The 25,138-nt window shown below is 43.4% G+C and overlaps 2 protein-coding genes across 7 annotated transcripts in view; one reads left to right on the forward strand and one right to left on the reverse strand.

Annotated features, from left to right (window-relative positions):
* The window catches only part of tmc6b (transmembrane channel-like 6b), a 31,197-nt gene extending 23,014 nt beyond the window's left edge, over positions 1 to 8,183 (reverse strand). Inside the window, exons 1-3 of one of the 6 annotated variants that reach the window (XM_088927741.1) lie at positions 8,110 to 8,183; positions 4,080 to 4,135; positions 3,163 to 3,343 (exon numbers count right to left, since the gene is read on the reverse strand). The gene's annotated coding sequence lies outside the window, so the exon portion shown is untranslated. Of the gene's footprint in view, positions 1 to 2,449; positions 2,626 to 3,162; positions 3,344 to 4,074; positions 4,353 to 8,109 lie in introns of those variants that run through there. The other 5 variants (XM_088927737.1, XM_088927739.1, XM_088927740.1 and 2 more) reach the window with 5 other exon arrangements.
* Positions 8,184 to 8,198: 15 nt separating this feature from the next.
* tmc8 (transmembrane channel-like 8) lies at positions 8,199 to 25,076 on the forward strand. Its single transcript, XM_088927745.1, has 16 exons — positions 8,199 to 8,433; positions 10,074 to 10,329; positions 13,745 to 13,893; positions 14,669 to 14,815; positions 15,254 to 15,300; positions 15,846 to 15,985; positions 16,495 to 16,642; positions 17,637 to 17,807; positions 18,782 to 18,933; positions 19,786 to 19,894; positions 20,474 to 20,571; positions 20,708 to 20,891; positions 21,263 to 21,393; positions 21,977 to 22,132; positions 22,953 to 23,031; positions 23,986 to 25,076. The coding sequence occupies exons 1-16, from the start codon at positions 8,385 to 8,387 to the stop codon at positions 24,217 to 24,219; spliced, it is 2,250 nt and encodes a 749-aa protein (XP_088783871.1). The 5' UTR covers positions 8,199 to 8,384; the 3' UTR covers positions 24,220 to 25,076.
* Positions 25,077 to 25,138: the final 62 nt, after the last annotated feature.

Genomic DNA, 25,138 nt, shown 5'->3' on the forward strand with positions numbered 1-25,138 from the left:
CTTCCTTTCCAACATGCTGTTTAAATCTGTTTCCGTGTACCAATGACACCAGTACAAGTACAGTAATATCTGAGCTTTGGCTTAAGAAGGTAGTGGAAGACATTTTAGTTGCTTCAGCAAGTTACGCTTGGCTCTCTCTAAGTTAGCAACTTGATAGCATGCATTTAGTGGTCAGTCCACAGCGATCCTCACAAGACAATGCAAGCCAAGTCAGATTTAGTCAGTAAAACTTAAATGGCCCCTGAGCAAATTTCCATAGTGCAGTTCCTGGACGAAAACACAAAGAAAGGAAAACATGGATTCAATTAAACGATCCCCTGCTCTATAATTAGGCATACTGTAAAATTTCTGTAGACACTGGACCGCTCCAAGATATTTTTAAGGTGCCAGGCTGATTTAACTCCCATCGTGCCACACTAATGGTTTAATTATTTTTTGGAATAAAAAAAAACTAGAGAGCACGTGAGCACCGCTTACATTTCATAAAGCAATATGAAATCATCTGAACACAGAAAGAAAAAGTACTCAAGACGTTTTAACTTCCATCTTCTCCACAGTTGCACAGTAAGTCGCTCCCAGGTTTGCACAGGTGATGGGGTAAAAGCTGAAAGAGCTGGACCTGTTCAGCCTCAAGCACTGAAGACTACGGCGGGGCACGATCCAGGTTTTCAAAATCCTCAAAGCCAGCAAGTTTCAACAGTGGCAAACGAGAACCGGAGGTCACACGCGGACACAATGTGGAAGTGCTTTTAAACCTGACAACAGGAGGAACTTCTTTATGCAAAGGGTGAGGGGCAGTATGGGACAAGCTACACAGAAACAGCTGGCATCCTTGGACTAACTGGTTACCGACGTCCAATGGGGCAAATGTCTTCCTCTTGTTTGGAAGCCTGATGATGTTGTTATTATAGATTGTGAAGCTGTTCTGGACTGGGACTCTAAGAAGGTGTGTCCCCAGTTACTCATCTGTGAGGCTTTGCTTTTGCAAAGCACTGGAGCGCATAGCTTTCAGCCGACACCCATTTACTGACACCTGTCCACGGCTGAGAGGGGAAATTCAAGCCTGCCCTGAGGATATCCTTTGAAATTCCTCCCGCGCTCTCTAGCCAATTTCAGAGAGATGCTGCAGACCTCTGTCAAGGACTCGTCTGGAAAGTCAAAATGCCTTCAGAGAAAATTAACTAGGAAAGAATATTCAGTTTAAACTACTGTACCCATCACAAAATAATTCTCAAGTGCAAGACCTCAAGTGATAGTAGAACACCTGTGTTTGAGTCTGTAATTATGTTGCTGTGCGATATTTTTTTGCAGCATTCTGTTTTTAGTCTAACGTATAATAGAGACCAAGCCAAATGACAACACATTGTGATTCGACCCAGCAACTGTCACATTACATATTTGGCCACACAGCAGCTAATCCCCTGATTACAATCAACTGCACTGCTTGTTCTCTACAGCTGTGAGTGGGCTGTGCTCCCCAGCTACAGGACAAGACAAAGTATAGTTTCATCACTGGCCTGAACCAGCCACATGGACTGCCCATTGGTATTTCCAGCTGTCCAGTCCAGTTTCCAGGTGTATGGGATGTATAGCCTCATTTGGATGCTCCCTGGCTGGTTTTCTGCAGCCATCTGATGAACGTCTAGAGAGACGTTCAAGTGGTTCACAGAGGTAGAAGTCTAAATATATTAGCGCTAATGCCACAATATTTCTAAATCAGGTGTCCTGAGCGCAGACACGGCTTTCTGGTGGGAACTGTGGGTTTCGCAGCACGCACGCTTCCACAGAGCCGGCGACTGGAGACTTGGAGTCTTCTTACTACACTTGAGACTTCAGGAGTCAGCTGGAGTTCACTTACAAAGAACTAGCTCCCCACTAAACGACCTCTCTTAGTCCATTGAGCATGCAAGCCGGAAAAGAGATTCTCCCACGCTCTTTAAAAATGCAACCCTTCATTATTTTTCTAATAATGCGTTTGTTTCCATAAAGCCCTAACACGTATGTTAAACACACATTCGCAAAACGTCAGCCTAAGGTCCCTATGTGGTGGTGTTGTCTTTACTAACTGCATGCATTGCAGTTTCTTTCAATGACAGCCAGCTTGACTCCAGCAGACTCGGGCATGGATTGCGGAACTGCCCCGGGGCTGTAGTTTTTAAACACCCCGTGTGAAAACCATTCAAGGTTTACAGTCATCGCCCGGTCGAGCTGGGCTCCTACATTTATACACAAGAAAACGAGCGTCAACGCACGTAATTATAAAAGCAAGGGTAGTAATCTCCTAATCTCTAAGTGCGATTTGTCCTGTTAGTACCCTGTGGCGGAATGATTTGTTGTACGAGGTTTAAAAATTAATAACATAAAGGTATCGATTCGCGTATACGACAGTACCAAGACTTATAAACACAAGCAGCACTGCGTGTATAAAATCTTCTAACTGCGGACTCACCTCCAAGTGCCGTAACAAAACTTTCTCTTTATGCACAACCGGCTTTCACGATCTCTCCAAAGTTTCAGCTCTTCTGGACGGGAGGTAAGCACCAAGCACAGACCACCGCTTCTCAAGGGGGTAGCAATATACTCCAGAAGAAATGTTGCGGGATATTTGTTGGCAAGCTTTTTAAACTGTTCAAAAAACAACACACTCCGTGTTTTGTTTCTTTTATATTGGATATTGCCTTTACCGCCCGATCACGCCCCGAGTCGGCGAACTTGCAGAAGTTGTCCTTACGGTCAAGTTGCTGGGCAATGGTATAACCCTATTCTTTATTATTAAATGCATGCGTTCCCTGTTGTTGTTTTTTTTTCCATTTTCCAATGTATGTTTTCTCAAACTGCTGTTAACAGGCACTGCAGCTACTTTAAATCAATGTCTGCATTGTCGATCAAAAAGCGTGGTGCAGAAAGACAGAAAAAATGAACTTTTAAAGCGGCATCGATCGAGAATCGGTGAATCTCTGCAATCGAAGGACATTCTTCGCCTCAGTCCTCAATTGTCTTCTTCTGTCCCGCCCCTAATCTGAATCACAATACACTCGTATCTGTCCCTTTCAGAGGAATAACCATACATTAGCCGCGGTTTTACCACACTAAACTATCCATATGTTTTATCAACCATATGGCTCTGTCAGTAATGCAAAAACACACGCTAGAACTACTTACCGTGACTTTAGTTGCAGCTTTTGGAAAGTTTTTAAAGGGCGAACCAAAAATATACTTTGAACAAGTTTCCCGTCTGTTAATCCGGATTTTATATCTTAATATATGTTATGTTTCAAAATATTTGACATCAAACGGCATGCTGGAGTACTTGAATACTGCGCGGCGCTCCTTTTCTACAGCTCTGTTAAATTAAATGTACATAAAGCGACAATTATTAACAGTCTGGGAGATTTGGGAGAAACAGCTGCACTTTAAATGTCACTTCTATAACCACATGATCACAGTGTTTTAGGAATAATGCCAGAGGAGAGTGGCAAACTGACCTGTAACAATAGCTATAGCTGCTGTGTTAAATTAAAATCCAGCTAGTTTAAAAAACGTAAAAAAAGAATCTAACAATAACAATGTGTCATAGCGTCCCTCCTGATACTTTCCAAGGAAAGAAATACTGCCTGGTCTACTGCCTGGGTAAAATTAATAATCCCTTTTTCGCTTGGTATTATTAACGCACCACGCCGGATTGTGTTAGCAGGATCAAAATCTCTTAAATCTCAATCTCGTTACAAAACTGAGGGGTAGCCTGTCACAAGTAGTCTACCGGGCTTCGTATTCTTTAATCACATTTCAGATTGTATATTCTTTTTTTCCCCAGTTTTCCTGTACTAATGTGCTCTTTCGCGTGTGTCTGTGAGCCAGAGTGTTTCATCTGAAGTCCAGGTTCATTTTAAATTGTATTCTGGCATGTAAGGTTTGGTATTATGAAACAGGATACTCGATGGTTTATTGCGAGAACTTTGGTCGGTTCCTCCCACTACCTTTATTTTTGTGAAAAAATTAACCTATGTGGACGCGGTTTCCCCACAATCAAGACGTACACGAGTCTATCAATTAAAATTAATAAAATTAAGTCACCTTACCAGGAAAGCGCCTTCGCCACAGCTCGTTGAGTTCAGTGCGATCTTTATTCCTCCTTCTGTACAGTCATAATGGGGGGAACAGAGCAAAAAAGGTGTGAGTCTACCTGGCTCGAGAATGACTGCAGCCTCACCTGTATGAGCTAAGATGTCTGGGAAATGTAGTTTTAAAACGAGAGTTTCACGAGATGCCAAGGAGGTAGATGTATTCACGGTACCTGCAGACCTGTAGTCCCTTCTTCTGTACGTTTTTTCTTAAATGTCCTTAGTATCACAACATTATTTTTGTTCAGTAGAATCGAGGTGCATTTTTAAATTTTAAATTAGCCTGTAATCTGACAGAACGGCAAAAGCACAACCGCTGAAAAATATAATCATGTAACACCGAGAATGATTCAATTCCTTACCATTAAAAAAAAACCCATATTATTACAAAAGTTGAACGAAAATAATATTCTTTATTTTATTTTAAAAAATGTTTTGTCTGTTGTTGTTGTTGTTGTTGTTGTTGTTGTTGTTTTTAAAGTAGGCAACAGCATCTAACGAGGTATCACAGAGGCCTGTGACTAAGACAGAAAAAAATCTGAAAGTCAGAAAGCAGGAAGCATCATGTCCTGATGGCACAAGTTTCTATTTCAGTGAAAACAGCACCTCTTCTTCCGGGAAAAGAGTTTGGGCTCGGAAGGAAAAAATAACAAAACACTAAAAAGGTTAAAAAATTAAGGGGGAGTTTGAAATCCCGTGTTTTGTCTCAATGTCACAGTGAAGTGATAAACTACAGGGCTTGAAGGACATCTTTGGGGTTGGAGTACTGCGAAAACATGACGTTTTACTGCAACGTCACGTCTATCCCTCCAAAGACAAGTGCTCTGCTCTACTGTTGTATTTAAAGTTGAATTATTAATTTATGACTAAAGGTGAAATGCTGTCACATATCTGTGCCTGTGATTGTTCTATATTCTATATATATATGTGTTTGTGCTACAGTTACATTTTCAGAAACAGTATACCCCCGTCATAGCGCCACAAAACGAATTGTTCTGTTTTCAGACCAGATTCCACCCCGGGTTTTTCAGTAAATGTCTTTGCTCTGGCTCATCAGCAGCAGGTTCTCCACAAGTTCTCGGTATGACTGCAGCTGAAATGCGCGCACTCCCACACAGACTGACGAGTGGAAACACTTGCAGAGACTAGAAATATTTTTGGTACGAAATGTAGAGTTGGTTCAAGTATCTGTAAGCGGTCGAAATCCACAAGTTAAGGGTACAGACAGCCCCCCAGGTCTGGGATTGAACCCAGGGCCCCAGCACTGTGAGATTGCAATGCTAATTACTGCACCACCATGCTGCCCAACCTGATACAGTATATCTTATGCATCATGTATAATTTATATATTTTATTTATTTCAGAAAGCATGCATGGCTGGGCCTGGTCAGTACGGGGATGGGACACATAGGAAAAATCAGGGTGCTGCTGTAAGTGGTGTTGGTAGCTCAGTAGGTGGCGCTCTCCAGCCTGCATCAGAAACTCCAGACTAATGACCCAGCAGGGCGACAGGGAACACTGCTTTAGGAGGGGCCTTCCTCCTGATCACACTTTCAGCCAAGGTCCAGACTACTTGGTTATTAAGGATCCTGTGGCAGGAGCTCACAGTAGGGCTGTTAACGCTGGTGTCCTGGCTAAATGCCAATTTGGGCTACAGTCTTGGGCTTTCCAGAAATGTCCCTCTTAAGTTTCTCACGTCTCCTGCTGAATGGCTGCCGTGTGTCACCCAGGAGCGTACTGAGGGCGAGAGCTCTCTAAAATGCAATTTCTTCTTGTTTTTCTTCTTATTCTCACATACAAAAACCATTCGTACTCCTTTGCAGTTTTTGCCTCCACGTCCTGTGGACACAGCTTGAGGTCATGTGTGCCGAACTTTTGCTTCAGCTGTCTTGGGATGGTACTCTCTTGATTTGATAACCCCCCTCAACATGTTTGCTAGAGGCAGAGAGCTTTGTGCTAACCCCCCAGCTGCTGGACGTCCAATTGGTCTTAAAGAACAGGCCTGTGGTTTGAGCATTGTCCAGCATGTTTCATCTCTGCGGCGATTGCTTCAGCACTGTCACTGTTCATTTCATGGCATTTCGTTTTGACCTGGGTGCGCTCTTACAAGCAGCTCCCTCAAGCTCTAAAGCCTCTCTGTGTGGCCCTTTCCTTGTGTCCTGGTTTTCAAACTTGGGCTCCCTGCTGTGTGTGTCTCTTTTGTCTGGTGCTAATCTGTTTGTTAATGGTGGATGTATTCTTCTAAACCTGCAAAAGGTTTTTATACATTCCCAAGTTGTGACTCAGCACTGCTGCCTCCCAGCTGATTAGATTTCTTCAGCAGGATAGCTAAGTTCGGTCAAGTCTCAGCTTGCTCAATTCTTAGCTCCCATTGCACTAATTTTTTAGCTTCTCCTTTTAATGAACGGGCAACTGAACAGTAAGTCATTTTGCTATTTTGTTCTATGTCAGTTTTGGGTTATCAAATACTTTTTCTGTGTTATAATGTCCGTCTCTGATCCCACTGTGACCCGCTGTGACCACTGTAATCTACTGTATTTTTGTTAAGGAATCCACTTGTGTTTACCTGTAAGGACAAACAAGTTTTGTTTTGCCTGTGGCCTTTCGCTGTTGTCAGCTGCCCAAGTGCAGAGTGTTGATACTGTGATTCCTGCAGACTGTGAACAGCTGTACTGCAGTAAAGAGGAACAGATGACTGGTAGTGCCAACTGCACTGTTAGGGAGACCATGCCTAATGGACAGAGCTGTCACAAGACCCTAACTCAGCCACCTCCACTTCCCTGCACTTTGGAAAAGCTCATGCAAAAGAATGTAGGGTCATTGGAATTACATGCAGCCAATGCAAAATGCAAATTAAGATTATTCATTATTCTTTGTTCTGTGAGAACACTAACTGAAACTTTTAACTGCAAATCAAATACAATTTGACACCCTGCTTTTTAAACAATTTAATTAACTACAGCAATATTAACAATGTTATTGTTAATATTGTCTTTTTTCTTGTCTTAATCAGGCAGGCACTTACTGTAAATAATTATAAACCTCCTTTTGTGTTTGTTAGCTTTCCAACAGTAAGATGAGGCTTCATACAGAAAATTGCCTTAATACATAATGCCACATTCCTGGAGGAAAAGCATTAATAATTGTTATGCCAGACAGCAGAACCTCTCCTTTTTATACAAACACTACTTGTCATCAAGTATTTTCTAGTTTTGTACATCATTTAGAAAACTAGAAAATAAGTAGAAACCCCCAAAAAAGAAAGACATAAACAGTATTGTGTCTTGTTTTTTTCTTAGAATAACCCTTTTCCTGCTATTTGTTTTCCTGAGTTGAGCTTTCCTGTCAAATCCTTAACGATGACATCTGATGAGAGAGTGCTCTCGGCAGCAGAACAGCCCCCAGAGTTACAACAGCAGCATAATGTTTCATGACAAAACAATGAAATGCCAGCAACATTGTACTGTAAATACAATTCAGAATTTATATGCTGATTCACAGGGAGTTAAGAACTGGATCAGACAGAGAAGCATTTCTAGATCAGTATTTTGACTTAACACTCCAAAGAATGTACATCTGTCTTTTTGAAGAATTATGTGCAGTGCGGTAGTGCTTTAATGAAACCTAAAGTAACTTTTTTAACATAACTCTTGGAAGAAAGATGCTCCCAAGGACCAGAAATTCCAAAGGACCATCACTAAGAAGCTCATGGCATTGTGTTAAAATGGAAACCCAGTTCTGTCTCACCTTTCTGTGCTGTGTTATACATCGATTTACTGCAGCGAGTCACAGTGTCCGTGAGATGACAGTGACATCCAAGTGCACTCTGGGCTGAAAACGGAGCTGTTTAACTTCGAACCTGAGTTAGAAAAATCACATAACCCCCCCCCCACCCCACACACACACTCACACAAACACCTTCCATCCTCCCCCTGAGCTCTTCCAAAGAGGCCAGGGACCAGTGGAGGCAACTGGGAAGTTTACTCACCTGGTAACAGGCATCAAGACTCCTTCTGAGGCGCAGAGCAGACCCAGTGTAATGCAAAATAGTCGCATAACCACGAGTATCTTCTGTTGGAACAGACGTCCGCTTGAGGTGAAGGAGGAAGAGATAACACCAACCCCTTCGCCTCCCCGTCTGTTTCCTGTCATGTGATTTCAAGAACCTGCAGCCTCTGGGTGTATTTCTTCAACTCGGCCATGTCCACCACAAAAAAAAAGTCTCTCGGGTGCCTTTGAGCAGCAGCGTCGAGGAGGACAGCCATGGAGGAGACCAGACAGAGCTATGTGGAGTTCTTCCGCCTGGAGTCGGGTGAGTTTTGTGATCTCCTGCACGAAACTGGGCTCAGTTACACCTTTTCCCTTTCCTGTGTTGGTCACAAAATATGTTTTGGTCTTTTCTGCGGGGACATATTTTCCCTTTCTCTAGACTGTAAATGGATCAGGATCATGCTCGTTTTTTTTAACTTTTCATGGCTGTTCTGAGGTCATTATCCCTTCAGGTGCCTTTTTGTTACCATTGAGAAGTCTGTGCTTCATCTTTTCCTTTAGTTTGAAATGTTGTAGAATTGGAACAACAAAAAACATTGCAGATGCAGAGCACGGCTATTAAGAAAATAATCAACTATTAAAGTCAATGACGTGGAACGTATGACATATTGTGCTTTCTACCTCTTTATGTTTTAACCCATGTAACAATTTTATCCTTGTAAAGAAGTTGGTATATGCTGTCATATGGTGCCCTTCTGAGGATATTGTCAGAGCCGTGGACTGGTGTTTCTTATGTTGCTGTCACTGAGTTTGGCACCTTTAAGATTACGTTATATGGTTCTGTGACGTCAGGCAGGCTACTGGGCCTATTTCAGAAGGACACAACACAAGATGGTCGATCATCCATTCCTCAGTTGTGCTGCTTGCATCGTGATGTCTGTGGAAACCTTTAATGGCACTTTCCTGAGACAGCCACCTCCACAGATAGACAAACAGAGAGGCCTGCATCAGTGCAGCCAGAAATAAAATATGTCCACAGCATCGTTGTTTCCTGAGACCTGGACGCACCCACGTCCACAAGGATGTAATACCAATGGCCTCTGTGTTCAGCATCTGCACAACGTCTCTGCTTCCAGGATCCCTTTCAGATTCTCTCCTAAGCCAGAGCCCTGGGGTTGGGCAGAGTTATCAGGGTTTGGGGAAATACTTTTCTAGACCACGCTTCATGACAGCAAGCTGCACAGCTTATACACAGTAGTTCCAATAAAACAGTCTAGTAAAAAGAAAAACTGAATTATAAAGTCAGTGAAATAAGCAGACTTCCAAGAAAACACTGATTGTATGTAAGTGGGTGGAATAATTGTTGCTCAACTTTCCCAGGAACAGAACTGCTGCCCCAGGCCTGTCCTAAGCTGGTTGCTGCAGCTTTGCTGCAATTGTCTTCCGGAGCTTGTGGCTCATCCGCAGTTAGTGACAGTGAATTTCACTTCCCCAGAATTGCAGTTATTATCAAAAAAAGAGCAGGTATCTCAGTAATCAACAAGCAATGCTTGGCATCCAGCTGTGGAGCAAACCCTGCCTACCAAAGGCATTAAAATCGATAAGCAATCAATGGATCTGGTGTGAAGGACTCGGTGGTTGTCCATTATTAGAGGGTGAGACCTTTGCAGAGCCTCTAGCTGAGTCAGTTAGCACTACAGTGCTATAGGTGTTGTGACCTTTAGCTTGGTGAAGACATGCTTTCATTTTTTATTCCTTTGCAGAACATTTCCCACTTCCTCATTGCCCTGCTCTACGTCTGTGGTGTTTTTAGGAAGAAAAAAAGAGGGGGGAACAAAGGAATCAAACACAGTCCATCCATGCCAACACCAGATGGCACTGGAGGGCTGGTGGGCTCGAGGCCTGCAGGGGAGTGGGTAAGGGCCCTTGCTGTCTGACCTCTGCCCTTTGTTTTTGGCGCAGGTGAAAGCGCCGTCACATCGCTCTACGACGAACCCAGCAGCTATCACCAGACTGCTGTTTTCACCCAGCTGCCCAGCTCCCAGTCCCTGCGCCGCAGGAGAGGAGAGAGTGGGCACACAGGACCGGCTGGCTGGGAGGAGAGGCGGGAGGAGGAGGAGGGAGACAGAGCCACAGCTGGCTTCAAATCCAGGGAGTGGGACCCCAACACGCCTCTCCGACTGCTCCCCCTGTCCATGGAGCAGAAGAGGAACACCAGGTACATCCCGCACTTCATCACATGTGTGCACAAATTTGTGCACAAAATGTGCAACTGGGTGCAAGTTTTAAGCATGTTCAACTTGGTGAGCTGTCAAAAAAAGAACGGTATCTGTTATTTTTGTACTTAATGCACTTCAAATGGATTGATGTGTTTACTCTGACACTGTTGAACTCCTACTATTTAAAATATCCTATGTCCTATGTTCTGTATCCTTATAATATTCTAGTTCTGAGCCAATTCCTCAGTTTTTCTTTCACTGTATTTTAGCAGTGTATCTTTGTTCATGTGGGTGTTCGTCTGGGTTAGCTGCATTGTGTTTCAGTATTACTGATGTCTGCAATTCTGTGGCTTAAAACTTGTGCACCTAGTCACAAAACCACCACTGTTTATAAATAAGTGTGGAGCTTCCGAACCTTAATATGCTCTAACAAACACGTATGTACATAGGAACAAGTAATAGGTTTATTCCATGCTGAAAAAAAGAAGAAAGAGAACACAACGTTTCGGCCGTGGAGCCTTCTTCAGGTGTGTGAAGAACACCTGACACACCTGAAGAAGGCTCCACGGCCGAAACGTTGTGTTCTCTTTCTTCTTTTTTTCAGCATGGAATAAACCTATTACTTGTTCCTTTGCAGCCTACGCATGCTGACGCAGCTACCCACCTGAACTACGTATGTACATATATGTATTGTACTGTATATGTGAAGGAAGAAGCAGAGAATTATTCCACACTGAAAAGTCAAGTATATCTTTCTAGTGATCACTGCATTGAGGGAAACAGACTGTCTTATTTGGATATTAATCTGATTATGAAATTTTCACTCTATAGTCTCCAATTCCTATAATGTTGTATCCATAATATAATATAATTTTATATTTGTAGTAGGTGCGTGTATTGTTATATGTTAGAAAATGAGAAAAAATACAGTTGGTAGCAATTATAAAATAAACAGAATTAATCGATTAAATCAACATTAAATCAGCTGTGCAAGCAAATGAAGGACAGCTAACAGCTGAACACCCCTTGTTACGAAGGAAGTGGTAACATGGCTCATGTTTTCAGCATAGTAATAAAGTAAAAAACCAGGAGCAAAGCTTAAGGCACAAATACCATGAAGGGAAAAGAGGAATCTCTCAGCCCTGTTCAGACTGTATTACTGCCAGGCCAACAACCAGAGTTGGAAACTTCTGAAAACAAGACCGGAAAATCCCAATCCGAATAAAGTATCACTACAGAAGTGAGATTCATTATAGACTGATGGACACCGCAAGTAATCAGTCAACAGTTCCTTTCCTAAAGCCCAAAACTGGTCGTATTACTGCTCAGACTCCCTGATTGTGTCCTTCTCCTCGTGGTCTATAAAGGAGGAACTATTTGACAGTGTAACGTTTCTACTGTCTTTCTTTTGCTTCGCTGTTTCTTCTCCTCTATATCTGTTTCTGTGCTCTGATTTTATCCTGTTTTGGATACATGCTTTTTATGTCTTATCCACCAGGGCTAGTGATTGATTTTTTTCTGCAATTGTTTTAGTCTCAGTTAAAATGAGAAAAAACTTCATTTGAACTTAATTAATTTGAATAAATTAAAACAGAAAATTGAATTAGATTAATTAAAAATGCAATTGCCTAGCCACGTTTACTGCTTCAGAACATCATAAAACTATCAACATCTGTGCAAACATTTCTCAGGATGCCCATTTTTTGTGGATGAAAGTTGCATGTACAGTGGATTTATGCAGCTTTCCTCTGCTTACTGTAATCTAAATTGTAATCTACTGGAAGGTATCAAAATGTTTAAATTACACATCGAAGTACCCCAGCTTTAAAGAATACAAAAGTAATTGATTGTCATACTTGAGTTTCATCGCGAATGTATCTGAGGTTTCACTCACTGACAACTTTTTTTTGAACTGTGAGGAATATTTAAAACTACTGGCTTGTTTTTTAAATCTTATGTATGTTTTTTATTTGTTAATTGATTCATGTTGCGTCAACTTTTACAGAATGTGTACGTCTTTTAACCTCCCTGTTAGGCAAAATAGAAACATTTGATGCCTCCCAACAGGGAGCATATAACAGGAAATATATTTATTTAAGCAAGAATATGATAATTAAATGAATAAATAAACAAAAGGATAAATGCTTAGGTACAATTATAGTTTTGACTGTTGTTAAGGAAGATTAAAGCAAAGGAAATTATAGGTAGACTTTGTGTACGTCCCAGAATGATCTATACAGGACATCATTATCATGTGTATATAATTAAATATATACTGTATAATCATATCAGATTAGGAACAACATCTCTTTCTTTTAGGCTTATCAACAAATGTATTAGTGTTTTATATGATCATATCTAATTAGTCTTGCAATGTGGCTTTCGTCTTTGTCTTTAATGTTGACATAAACTGTACTTTTTTACAGAGCAAAAAAAAGGAGAACCAATGCAAATAAAGTCCTTATGCTTCACCTTTATGTTAAAATGATATATTTCTTTAGAGCTGATTTTGTCTTCTCCTTTAGGAGAGCAAAAAATACCTTTCACAGTATGAAATGAGAAATTCACGCTCTTTAGGAGCTGTTTAAAAGAGACATACAGAGCCCTGCTGAGCCACGTCAACAGCTCAGAGTGCAGACTGACTCTCTGACAGCCACAGTGTCGCAGTGCAGAAAACACAAACCTGTTTTTCAAGATGAGCAGTATGCAGACCTGCAAGTGCAGAGCAGGCTCTTGTCTGCACAAAGAAATAAAGTGCTCAGACTCCATGAGGTTCGTTTTTCAACTGAAGTATTTATTGGAAACTTCAAAAGGGAGTGTTTTTTCCTAATACTTCCTTAAGCCTTATAGTTTTTAATATACAGCATGATCACGCTGTGATCATATTAGGAATTCGAAAACGTAACTTTCAAACCCACGCCAATTTAAAGAACTACTCAGTTCTTTGATTGTTGTCTTGATTATGTTTTGATACAGTTTTCTGATTATGTATAATTTGGTTTCAGAGTCTCAGTAGGAAGCAGAACTGCTATTACAGAACATACTGTCGTTATTATTGTGCCATCTCGTGGTGGTTATGTGAAGCGTAGTACAAAAAACCTTCCTGTAGCTCGTAATATCCCTGCAGCTAATCAGAGAACCAGTACAACTGGAGTACTGCCAAAATCTCTATTCAAAATCCAGTTTTGAGGGGTTCTGAAGGTATCTCACAGTCATCAGTGAGTGGGGGCGTGATTATCATGACAGATAATTACACTTCACTTCATTTTCCTGATGTTCTGAAGCCGGATTGTTGACTGTCCTGGTACGCATGATCAGAGGAGTCCAGTGCAGTAAAAACGCTGGTCTGTGCGCGTCATTCCTGCGCAGTCTAGTCTGAATCGCGCCTTTCTTTGCTCTGGGGGGGGGGTTCAGAAAGCAGCGGCAGGAGAAGCAGCGCAACATTGGCTGCTGGGAGTCATGGCGGCAGAGCCAGCGCACATCCAGGAGGAGGCTGCGGGAGAGCCTGGCCAACAAGCTGCGAGACTTGCAGCCCTGGAAGGCTGTCCTACACCAGATCGAGGGTGAGCCCTCCCACCACTTTCTCTTCTTCTTCTTCTACTCGCTCTCACTCCTTCCCAGACCTTCGTCTCCCAGATCTTCCTCGTCTTTGCTCCAGCCAAGGGCTTAAGCACAGCCCCACTGATTCAGGTTTACCTTGGGGGCGTAGTGTGCAATTCGCTTTCAGCTCTGGAAAAGTCTGATGGGATTTGTACCTGGGTATCAACCCCGTATCAGTTCTTGAGTTTCAAAACCGCCCTCGTTCAGGTGTGCTGCCTGCAAAGTAACCAGCTGGACCTCTCGCAGAAGGAAAAAGATCTCTGATACGGTCTCATCTCCCATTAAGAGCTGTTTGGTCAGAAATAAGGGTAAGCAAGTTGAGGAGTAGCTGCTTAAGGATCTGTGTATTGAAGGTAGTCAAAACAGCACCCTTGAAATGGGGTATTTTTGAAACTCAGGACTTAGTGCAGAAAAAAAGTTCAAGCTAAAAGTCTAAACAAACAAGAATCAGGATCAATTAAAGTCATCGACAGATATTTAGAGCTCAGCTGGAACAGCAGACGCAGTGTCACCAAGACTGGAGTAGAGGGTCGCAGCTCTGTCTCAGACTCCTGTCATGATCAGATGGATGAGCAAGGTTTCTTATCATGTGCTTAAGTTACCAAAGACACATGATGAGGCAGACAGGAAGCAAGCACTGGAAATCTGTGCCATGTCTGGGATGGTCACTGGTTAAAATCAAATGTACAATTTAAGCAAATCGCACACTTCGTATTTCGTCTTTTTGCATTCCTGCAGGTAAATTCGGTTCTGGAGTGATGTCATATTTCACCTTCCTTCGTTGCTTGGTCTACCTGAATCTGCTAAACGTCCTGGTCATCACTGGAATGGTGATAGTACCCATTACAGTGTACGAGAGGAACAGCACCGTCAGGCAGAGAGAAGGCACGTGGGGTCTCACAATAATGGGGTTGGCAGCTGGGGGAGGGGGAGGAGTGCAACACAAATTCTGCGCTGCTAGATCTGTATGTGAATGAAGGGAGTCACAGTATACTCCTCTGTCATAGTATTTCTTATTCTTCACACTTGCACTTTCCATAATGAGTAGTGTATGAAAACCACAGGGGGATATCTGTGTCTTTTTTGAGCGCAATTATTGCAATTTTCACTGCAAAGAATAGAGTAAAATTAAAAACTTTAATAACTTTTCCCAATGGCATCATTTCAATGAATAGTCCATAATTAACAGTATATACCTAAATAGGCATTTTTGTTTTCATTTGCACAAGGTATCTTTAATTCATTTCCCAAGACGAGACCAGCTATTGCTCAAGAGTGATTTTATTTTATATTCCATCTTGTTGTTTGCTTTCTTGATTGTAGCAACCTGCAAACTAAATGACTCCTTTTTGGACCTGTTCTCGGGGATGGTGAGTCTCTGTCTCCTGTCGTGCCGTTTGAACAAGGGTGTGGGTTTCCGCCTCCTCAGATTAGGACCAGTGATTCCTTTAATGAAGCAGCCTTGCCTCATTAGAATAAAAAACAATAAAAAGAACAGATGAAGAGCAGTACTGCACTGTGTTTAAGGGAACCTTCTGCCCATGTTTCCTTGCTGTACAGGAAAACCATTGGGTTTTAAAAGGCTAATAGCATGTGTGGAGCAAATTACATGAGTGTTACTTTAAAATAAGTGAAACGCTTTGATGAATCCTACAGTTTTTTTAAGAGAGCCTGTCTTAGGATCTACTGTTAGGATAGTTTCCGACAGTAAATCTGCACAGTTTTCCTGTAGTTTTCTTGCTGCTTTCCCATGCATTTGCGCTGCTTTACCATGGAAGACGCCTTTGCTTTACCATACCTATCCCACAGTTTCATTCGATTTAGCTAGCCCACCTCTCTGTAATGCCGGACACATTTCCCATGGGGAGCGCTGTGCATTTTCCCGCTGTGGGCTAGCAGATCCCTGTCTCCGCAGGGCTTTCTGGGCCGCTCCTCCCTGTTCTACGGTTTCTACACCAGGAGAAGTCTGGACTCCGCGTGCCTCAACATCCCCTTGCTCTTCCTGCTCAGTGTTGGCGTGGTGCTCCTTGTCAATCTGGTGTGGGTGGTGGTGAGGTATGAAGTGAAGAAAGGGGTCCATCTGCTTCTCCTTGATTATGATTCCATTTCTTTCCTTTTTTTTCTCCCCCTGGGGTATTTCTTCTCTGGCGCTTGTTATTGGCGGTGGCAGTAAATGTGCAATGGCGAAGTAGAACAGGCAGGTAATGAACTGAGGTCCATCCGTCCTGCCCCAAAAGGGGCAGCTATTCATCCGAAGCAACAGAGAACGCTAGTCTTCACTCATTTGAATACCTGCCCCTTTTTTCAATTTGAGCTATGGAATCCTGTGTGAATAAACATGACAAAGAGCCTTGATACATATCAGTACTGTTCTTCCCATTAGCTTTTATTGTGAGGCCTCTTACTGTATTTCTCTGTGAGAGTTTGAAAGTGGCAGTGGTAGAAGAAATGCCATTGCTTCAGCGGCTTCATAAAACTGGTTAAAGCGTGGAGTATGAGAGCTCTAAAAGAGCCGTGGTGTCTAATTCACCACGGTGTTGTGAGCCTCTGTTTTCTCTCCACAGGACTGTCAATGGCTACAAGCTGAAGTGGATGCTGGGAAACCGCTACAAGATGACAAAGAGCTACAGAATCTTCTGCGGCTGGGACTTCTGCATCCAGGTTCCCGACTCTGCCGCCCTCCGGCACAGCAACATCAGGAACGACCTGAAAGTGAGCAAGGAAGTGTTATGCTCCACATCCCTCTTCTAGAGGGCGCTCCTCCCCCTTTCTGTTATGATTAGTTTTTATTATTTCCTGGTGCGTCTCGTCTGGTTTGTGGTTAAAAGCCTAGCGTCTCTGCAGTTCCGGGCCCAGTATTGGAAGATGGACGCCACAAGGCTGGCCTATTCCCCGGGCTCACGGGTAGCCCGAAGGCAGGTCTTATTCCCCGGCGTCTGACCGTCTGGGTCCGGGGTTCAGAGCGCCTGGTCTTATGCTTTTAGTTCCTGTTCCGGTTCCGACCCGGTTCCTGTTTTTAACTGTTTGTCTTGGATGGATCCCCGGCCTTTGGATTACGGACTGCGCCCCGACTTCCCTTTTTGGACTTCCTTGGACTTGGACACTACAGTCACCGCCCCCTGTCTGTCAACCCATCCTAACCCCGCTGTACCTTCCTCAGCTGTCATTTCTGGATTCTACCGTCTGCATAGGGTCTTTAATAACGCACTCCAGGGGAGTCAGAACCGGCCCCCGTGACAGGAAGAGGCCGGCATCGTGTTTCAGCAGCACCGCTGCCTGTGTGCTGAGTGAGCGTAGGGTCCCCCTGCCCCTTAGTTGTTGTAATTCTTTGCAATGTTCCAAATCTGCCCTTACACTGAGCTGTGAATCAACATGGATGCTTCAGTAGCGTGCACAGCAAGTACGTCACCCTGATCAGTAACAGCCCTTTTGTTTGGCTCAGTTGAAATGGGAGTTCCTGTGTAAACTCTTCCAAGACATCATTGCTGGTGCAGGGCTGACAGCTTTTCAAAAACCCGTTTTGAAAAAGGGTAGTGGCATCTTTACAGGACCTTTACGAAGGGGCAAGGAGGACACATCTATGATTAGATGATGGGGGGGGGGGGGGGGCACTTCTTTTTAACCAGGAGAGCGCCCCCCCCTCCTCTCCCCCCGAAAGGTTGAACACCCTGGGTGTCGAGTTACCTCTCCGCCTGCCTCCCCGCAGGTGGATCTGGAGGAAGAGAGGTTTCTCCAGCGCGAGTCCCAGCGCACGGTGCAGCAGTGGGTTCTGCTTTACTTCATGCGAGCCGTCCTGAACCTGGCCGTCTTCGTCCTGCTCTCTGGAGCGTTCTATCTCATATACTTCGCCACCCAGCGCTCCCAGCGTTATCAGCAGGTGAGACGGTCTTTGTAGTTTAAAGACTCGGGCGTGAAAGGGCTCAGGCCCTGCGCCTGCAGCGGGGTTCCAGCCCCGACAGACAGGGAGAGCTGCTCTCTTCACACAGACGTGCTCCCCATGCATGCTACTGAACGTGTTAAAACCGGAGGCTGCTGACTGGCTTAGCTGATAATGCTCAAGCTCGTCTGCTCCAGGCCTGGATGATGCACGAGGCAGTCAGTGCACCACTGGGGAGTCAGCCTGGGTGTCCCCAGCTAGCGAGAGCAGCAGGGCTTGACACTCACCTTTGAGGCTGGAGTGTGTTATCTATAAAAGCTGCATCTGTCCTGCATTACATTACAGATAGTGGGGACTCCCCTCCACCTCCACCAGTGTGTAGCCCCACCTGTGTGATGTGATGGGAGCCATAATGCACCAGTACGCTCACCATACATCACCTAACAGTGGGGAGGAGAACCCAGTGATGAAGCCAGTTCATAGATGGGGATTATTAGGAGGCCATGATTGGTAAAGGCCAATGGGAAATTTAACCAGGATGCCAGGGTGACATCCCTACTCTTTTCAAGAAACATCCTGGAATTTTTACTGACCACAGAGAGTCTCATCTGAAGAATGGCAATTTTTTACATTTTATAGTGTCCCCATTACTATACTGGGGCATTAGGACCCACACAGAGCACAGGATGAGTGCCCCCTGCTGGCCCCAGTAACACCTCTTCCAGCAGAAACCTTAGCTTTCCCAGGAGGTCTCCCATTCAAGTACTGACCAGGCTCACACCTGCTGAACTTCAGTGGGCTGCTAGTTGTGAGTTGCAGGGTGATATGGCTGCTGGCTATCTACACTTCTTAATGGTGAGTGAGTTATAAAGAAAACATTCAACATCTATGGACCGGACAAAAAAAAAAAATTGAATGGTTTGATATCATTTTGCAATTGCAGTGGCCTGAATCCTCTATACTTCTGTGTTCAGGCAAAATCTGGCTGGATCCTAAACCTTTTCATGGAATACCTTCCATCCATAACCATCACCCTTGTAAACTTCCTGCTGCCTCTCATCTTCTGCAAGATCGTGAAGTTCGAGGATTATTCTGTTGCCAACAAGGTCAACATCACCCTGGTGAGGTAAGGGTCCTCTCTCAAGTCCCCACTGTCTGAATGCAGGGGCATAACTGGGTTTTCAGTTTGTGTACCGACATGTGCATTCTTAACTATAAGGCTAAGACTGGTCATTTTGCAATGGGGTTTAAATGGGGTTGACATTATAAGATCTACAATGACTGATCTTATTGATGCAAAGAACAGTACCAAATTATGTATGTAGCCAGACCTGAGATTAGGCCATCCCTGAGTTCCCAACCCATGCAAGTGTCAAACCCTCCAGGGCCTTAGAACACTTCGGCCTGCCGGAGTAATTTCACCATATAAGCATTGCTTTAGAATACAAGATCTGGAACTCTGTACTAACACAGTATTGTCTGAAGAATGATTGTTTTGCGTTCTTAAAAGAAGGTTTCCTCCTTGAATCAGCTATAGTGAGCTGAAGAATTATTGATTCAATCATTTTTATGTTTTCCGAGAAAACAAATTGTATTACTCATTTAAAAAAAAACATTTGTTTTGAAATAAGGTGTGTTAGAAGAAAAACCTGTAGATTTCCCATTTTGGGGTCATAAAATATAGTTCCTTATCTGTGCTGTTTATTTGATACAGCTCTTTTGTTCCTCTCTATCAAGGGTGCCAGTAATTCCTGAGCCCACTGTAGCTTGCTTTCGAGGCTGAAGTGAAGCTTTCCGTTGATAACTAGCCTTGGCGGTGATTTTACAAGGCGTGCTCCAGCACCCTGTCCAGCCGTCCTAGTTTCTTTGACATCCTTTCTGGCACTGTCCCACCATCTCCAACATGCATCCGAGTTTCCTGTGATGGGTGACACTGAACTGGGATGAGGGGGTGGGGTTTTGCTTTTCTTCCACGCAGGAGCATCTTCCTGAAGTTGGCCAGCCTGGGCATGTTCCTCTTCTTCGTGTATCAGAGCGTCCGAACAACACAACAACAGAACTCCAAAAGTCCAACTTGTGAAAAACAGGTAACACTCAGCTTTGCTATCCATACCACATTAACAAAAGGCCAACTGCGCCCACGTGAAACTGTTTTTCCAAAAATATAAGCTGAAAAACGTTAAGACTTAGTAGAAAGTTAGTTGAACATATTACTTAGTATACACTGAAGTGAGATGTGGTGCCCTTTCCTTAACATACGACACATGTACATTTCTGTTGCTCAAAAGCACTCTCTGCTGGACTCCATACACAACAAATGTCTACATGGAAAAGTCAGATGACTCAGTTCACACCCTGAAGAAGGCTCCACGGCCGAAACGTTGTGTTTTCTTTGTTCTCTTTCCAGCATGGAATAAAACTTTTATTTAATGTCTTGTATACATAATTGACACTAAGATAAACCAAGATGATTAAGGCCAACTTTATCTGGCTTGAAATGTTGAGGTTCAAGGGTTAAGCGTTGTCTGCATTCTAATACACTGAACATAGCCATTACTTTAACTGCAAAATATTTTGGAAAATGTTGTATTTCTGAGACCTGTGTGTTTCCCACACTCTGTGGGCGTTGAAGAAAAAGAGTGTATTCTGCTTGTGTTGTATTGCAGTGCTGGGAGAACACGATCGGCCAGGAGATGTACAAGCTGCTGGTGTTTGATTTTCTGGCGTCCTTAGGAAACACGATCCTCGTGGCGTACCCCAGAAAGTAAGCAGCCCCTCGCAAACCGCCGCTGTTTCTGACTCCCTTGTGGTTCTCCCCGTGAAGGGGCTGCCGTGCCTGTCCTGTCCTGCCTGTCCCGGAGGCTCTGTCCGAGTCACCGTGTGGGGCTGTGTGTCGGCAGGCAGCTGGTGGAGAGGTGCTCATGGCGTCTGGTGCAGATGATCGGCAAGGACCAGTTTCTCATTCCCCTGAACGTCCTGGACATCGTGTACAGCCAGACCGTCAGCTGGGTGGGGCTCTTCTTCTGCCCCCTGCTGCCCCTGCTCAACCTGGTCAAGATGCTCGCTCTCTTTTACATCCGCAAGGCAAGCCAGAGCCCGCCTCCCTCTCGTCCACAGGGCCCGTGGGGTTCAGGCCGGAGGAATCGCGACAGCTGATGTTTATTAGGCCTTAACATCTCTGCATCTTAGGTCTCATCTTTCCAAGCTCTGCATGGCCCAGTCTATTTATAGAAGGGGTCCCCTTTTTTAAGCAAATCTGTTGCTATAAGGACCCCCAATCAAACCTTTGTCATTGATTGTTAAAAAAACACTATGCTGCTGTTAATTGTAACACATGAGAAGCGGGACAGCAAGTCCACAGACCAACCTCAGTTAATGGGGTTTGTGACTTTGCTCGCTGTCGTGCGGAGTGTAACTCCCTCTCCTCCTGCCTGCCCTCCTCTCTCTCTCCTCAGTTCCACCTCTTCAAGAACTGCGCGCCGGTGAGGAGGATGTTCCGAGCCTCCAGCTCCTCCGTACTGTTCTACTTCATGCTCCTGCTGGGGCTGCTAATGTCCTTGGCTGCCCTTGGGATCCACTTCGTCGAGTAAGTGTTGATGGGTGATGAACGCTGGCCGCCGTTAGCCCTGTGGAGCGTTGTTGAACGTGTGCAGGAGATGAAGAGTGAACAGGCAGCCTCTTTTCCCGTGAGCTCTTATGGAAAAGATAATGTCTTCAGAGCACCATAAACGGAGATGCCTGCACCATGCCCCAGCACAGTCCTTCACCTTCTTTAAATAAATACAGTCCTTAAGTGGCTGAGGCTAAACAAGGACCTCTGTGGCTATAAAGACGCTAATTAAAATACTCTTCAACTGGGACTTTTCTAACTCCAATGTGCCATTTCCTGTATGTCCCATGTGACAGTATACAGTATCCTGTACAACCTGCACAACTGTATTTTAAGGAATAATCTGAGCATTATACGTATAATAGATATATTTTTTACTATGGAACAAGTAAGGGTTTATTCCATGCTGAAAAGAGAAGAAAAGAAACACAACATTCCAGCTGTGGTGCCTTCTTCGGGTGTGATGTTTTTACTATTACACTTACAACATGAAGCTAAATGACAAACCATGAAAAATGGCCGCCTGGATGTGTGCTTTTCTTGCTGTCGTGTCTTCCAGGTTCAAGCCATCCAGGGCCTGCGGGCCGTTTCAGGAGCAGGAGAGGGTGCTGGACGTGGCCACTGTTTGCATTAAAAGCCTGCCCAACGCTACCAGGCCTGTCCTCCTCTACCTCGTGTCAGAGGCCTTCGCTATACCCCTGATATTGACTGAAATGTATGTGCCGTTTGCCCCTGAATGTGCGCGTCAGATTTCGGCTGATTACAGTTTACATTTTCTCAATCCTGGAATTACCTGCTATTGTCCTGGTTAATGTGCATCTACAAGGGTGGTATTTCAATTTTTTTAGACTTTATTATCCCTGAGACTGACCTAACCCTCCATGGCATGCTTTAAAAAACGTGGTGGAAGATATCTGTCCTTTAAATTTCTTATTTAAGCCTATATTACTTTTTTGTGAAATATATTTTAGTAAGATGTAAGCATTCTCTGAAGAACATCATTCAATTGCGGAAATATGTTTTTTTGCTATACATTTTCCCTATTATATATCTGCAATTTCCCTCACGGGATCAATAAAGTATCTATCTATCTATCTATCTAAAATAATTTTCTGGTAACAAAAGGAATAATATCATCACAATTCACCCCTTTTCATGTTTCTAAAAAACTAATGTTACAATGAGAGCTGTCTCCCTGAGTGGGCCGGCTTTGATCTGGTATGGCAAACATCGATCTCGTCTGAATCGCCCTAGAAGTCACCCACTCGTAAATACTGTACGACTGAACATGCTAAACAATTTGTAATTTCTAATACGTGCATAGAAACTTTTTAAAAAGAAAATTTAAAATTGTGTGGAATGATGTTAAGTTATTTCAAGGTTGGTCTTATTAGATTATAATATGATAGTAATGTAATATTTATATTTAATATTATCTGTGTAAGTGCTTCCCAATTGCTCACAGCTTCCTTAAAAGGCAAGTAGGCATATCGGTATCTCTGTGCTGTCACCAGTAATTGGTTTCTAATCCACAGCATCCTCCTGACATTCTACATGTCCATATACAGAGCAAACTGCAAAACCATTGAGAGACTGAAAGACAGGCTTGTCATGGTGAGTACGTTTAGCAACACTGTTCTTAATTCTCACACACTGCTCAACCACAAGGCTAGAGGATGGTATGTTCCATTGGACTGAGCATCCTATGGTGCGGTATCACCCATGATTCCTCGGGAGAGTAAAGCAGTAGCAGACCAGAGTGCTGTGCTATGGGAATGAAGCCTGTTGCCAATGTGTCCATTCACACAGCCTGAAAGGTTTGCAGGCTGTGGGTGGTGGATGGGAAGTACAGTCCGAGCCACAAGACGCTCCTGAACCAAAGGGACAGTTCACTGATTTCATATCCGAAGTGGTCATGTATAATTATCGCATGTACATCTAAGAAATATATGATGTATATTTAATGGAATCTGTTCTGAACAGTTCTGTAAGCCCCAGGCATACCAGCGTGCGATGAAACTTCTTCTGAAATATTTTGGTAGAATATTGTAGCGCCCTCATCAGGCAGTGATGGGGAAGTGAGTGGACAGGTAATTGGGTTGGTGATGTCAGCCCCAAGAGAGCATGCTGGGATAGATGGGAACTTCTCTGGAATAGTTGGGAACTAGCAGGGACATTAACTCCTGGGACATTGGGGGAAGACAGGGGTTTATGTACATGTTGTACATGTTATGCGAATGTACCTTTGTGACTGTCCCATGTTCCCCCATCCTGATCTGTGGTCTCAGGTTCCCACCCTGACATTCCTGACCTGTCAGATAGGACACCACACCTTCAACATATTTTGCAGCGGCTTTGTTCTTGCAGATTGGGGAGAGTGGTCGAATTAAGCATAACAAATTTTTGCCATTCTGATTAATAAAATAGTACTGCCATTATCACTCTTCCATTTGATTATTGGCTGTGTTACAATATATGCAGTATGCAGCATGCTTTCTTTTTGAACGTGTGACCAGAGCAAAGTAAGTTCTACTGATGGAGCACATCGCTTTTCTTCTCTCTTATCAGGAGGGTTATGACAAAAGATTCTTGGTGAAGAAACTTTCTGCTGCTCTACAAAAGTATGAGAGGAGACTGAGGACGGACATCTCTAAAGGCAGTGACAGTGAAGACATCCATTCCTGGCAGGGCGTGACAGACCTCCAGGACTTCGATCCTGTGCTCAGCAGAGGAGTCAGTGTGGAGTCTGAGGAGGACGAAGGGAGAAATCTAGCAGTGATGTCTACCCAGACCGACACTTGAATGTCTTTTGTCTTCTGGAACAATAGATGCCTCCAAACTGCAAATCTTCAAGCAATTTAATTGTAATTCGTGGTGTCCATAGGGACCAGTTTTATGTCCATTGCATCTCCTTTTCTGTTCAAATTAGATAGATTCCGGTTTAGTAAGCAAATACTTTCATTTACAGATGGTACAAAAACAGGAAGAGTAGCAAAGGACTTGCAAAGAGTGAGTTATAGATTCCTGGAAGTGAGCTCCACTAATCAGTAACGCCTTCTTATATCCTCTCAGTGGAGCGTATAGACTTAAAATAAATCTCAGAGATTAGCAAAATATGGTCCTTTCTCAGTGTTGGACTTAAGCTCTGTAAATGTAACTTTACAGTTGTTTGCATTCCAGCAGTAGTACATTGTGCTAAATAACCAAGGGAATGTTTTTGTTTTATTTTTTGTATCTATAATACATGTAAAGTAATTTAATTAGTAGTTTGGTTTATTTTTTTAGTTCTAAAGACTTATGTTGTGATATTAAGTTTGGCTACATTTTCAGCATTCTAGTTCAAAATACTTTTATCGGTCTGTATAGTTCAGTGCCTTGACCAATGTAATATTTTTTTTACTCTGAAGTAAGACTTTTTTTGACTGGAATTTACCAGTCAAAAGTTATTTTATTATTGGGCAGAAGCTCACATATTCCTGTTGCAGTGGTAGTATCCTTTATTGGCAGTTTCTGTTTTTTTTTTACTATTGTACATTTTTTAAACTAGTGTTGTTTACAGGGATATCCCATCAACAGTGTTCTTTTTGTAAATACGTTTAAAAACCTGTTGAAAGTGCAGTGATGAAATTGATTGTGTTGCCTCAACAAACAGTATTAAAGTTTTCAGTAAACGTTCAGTTGACTTTGGTTTGTTTCTTTGTCGTTTTTTGACAAGTTGTAA

Source organism: Atractosteus spatula, chromosome 11, assembly GCF_055471065.1.
Source record: "Atractosteus spatula isolate fAtrSpa1 chromosome 11, fAtrSpa1.hap1, whole genome shotgun sequence".
NCBI lineage: Eukaryota > Metazoa > Chordata > Actinopteri > Semionotiformes > Lepisosteidae > Atractosteus > Atractosteus spatula.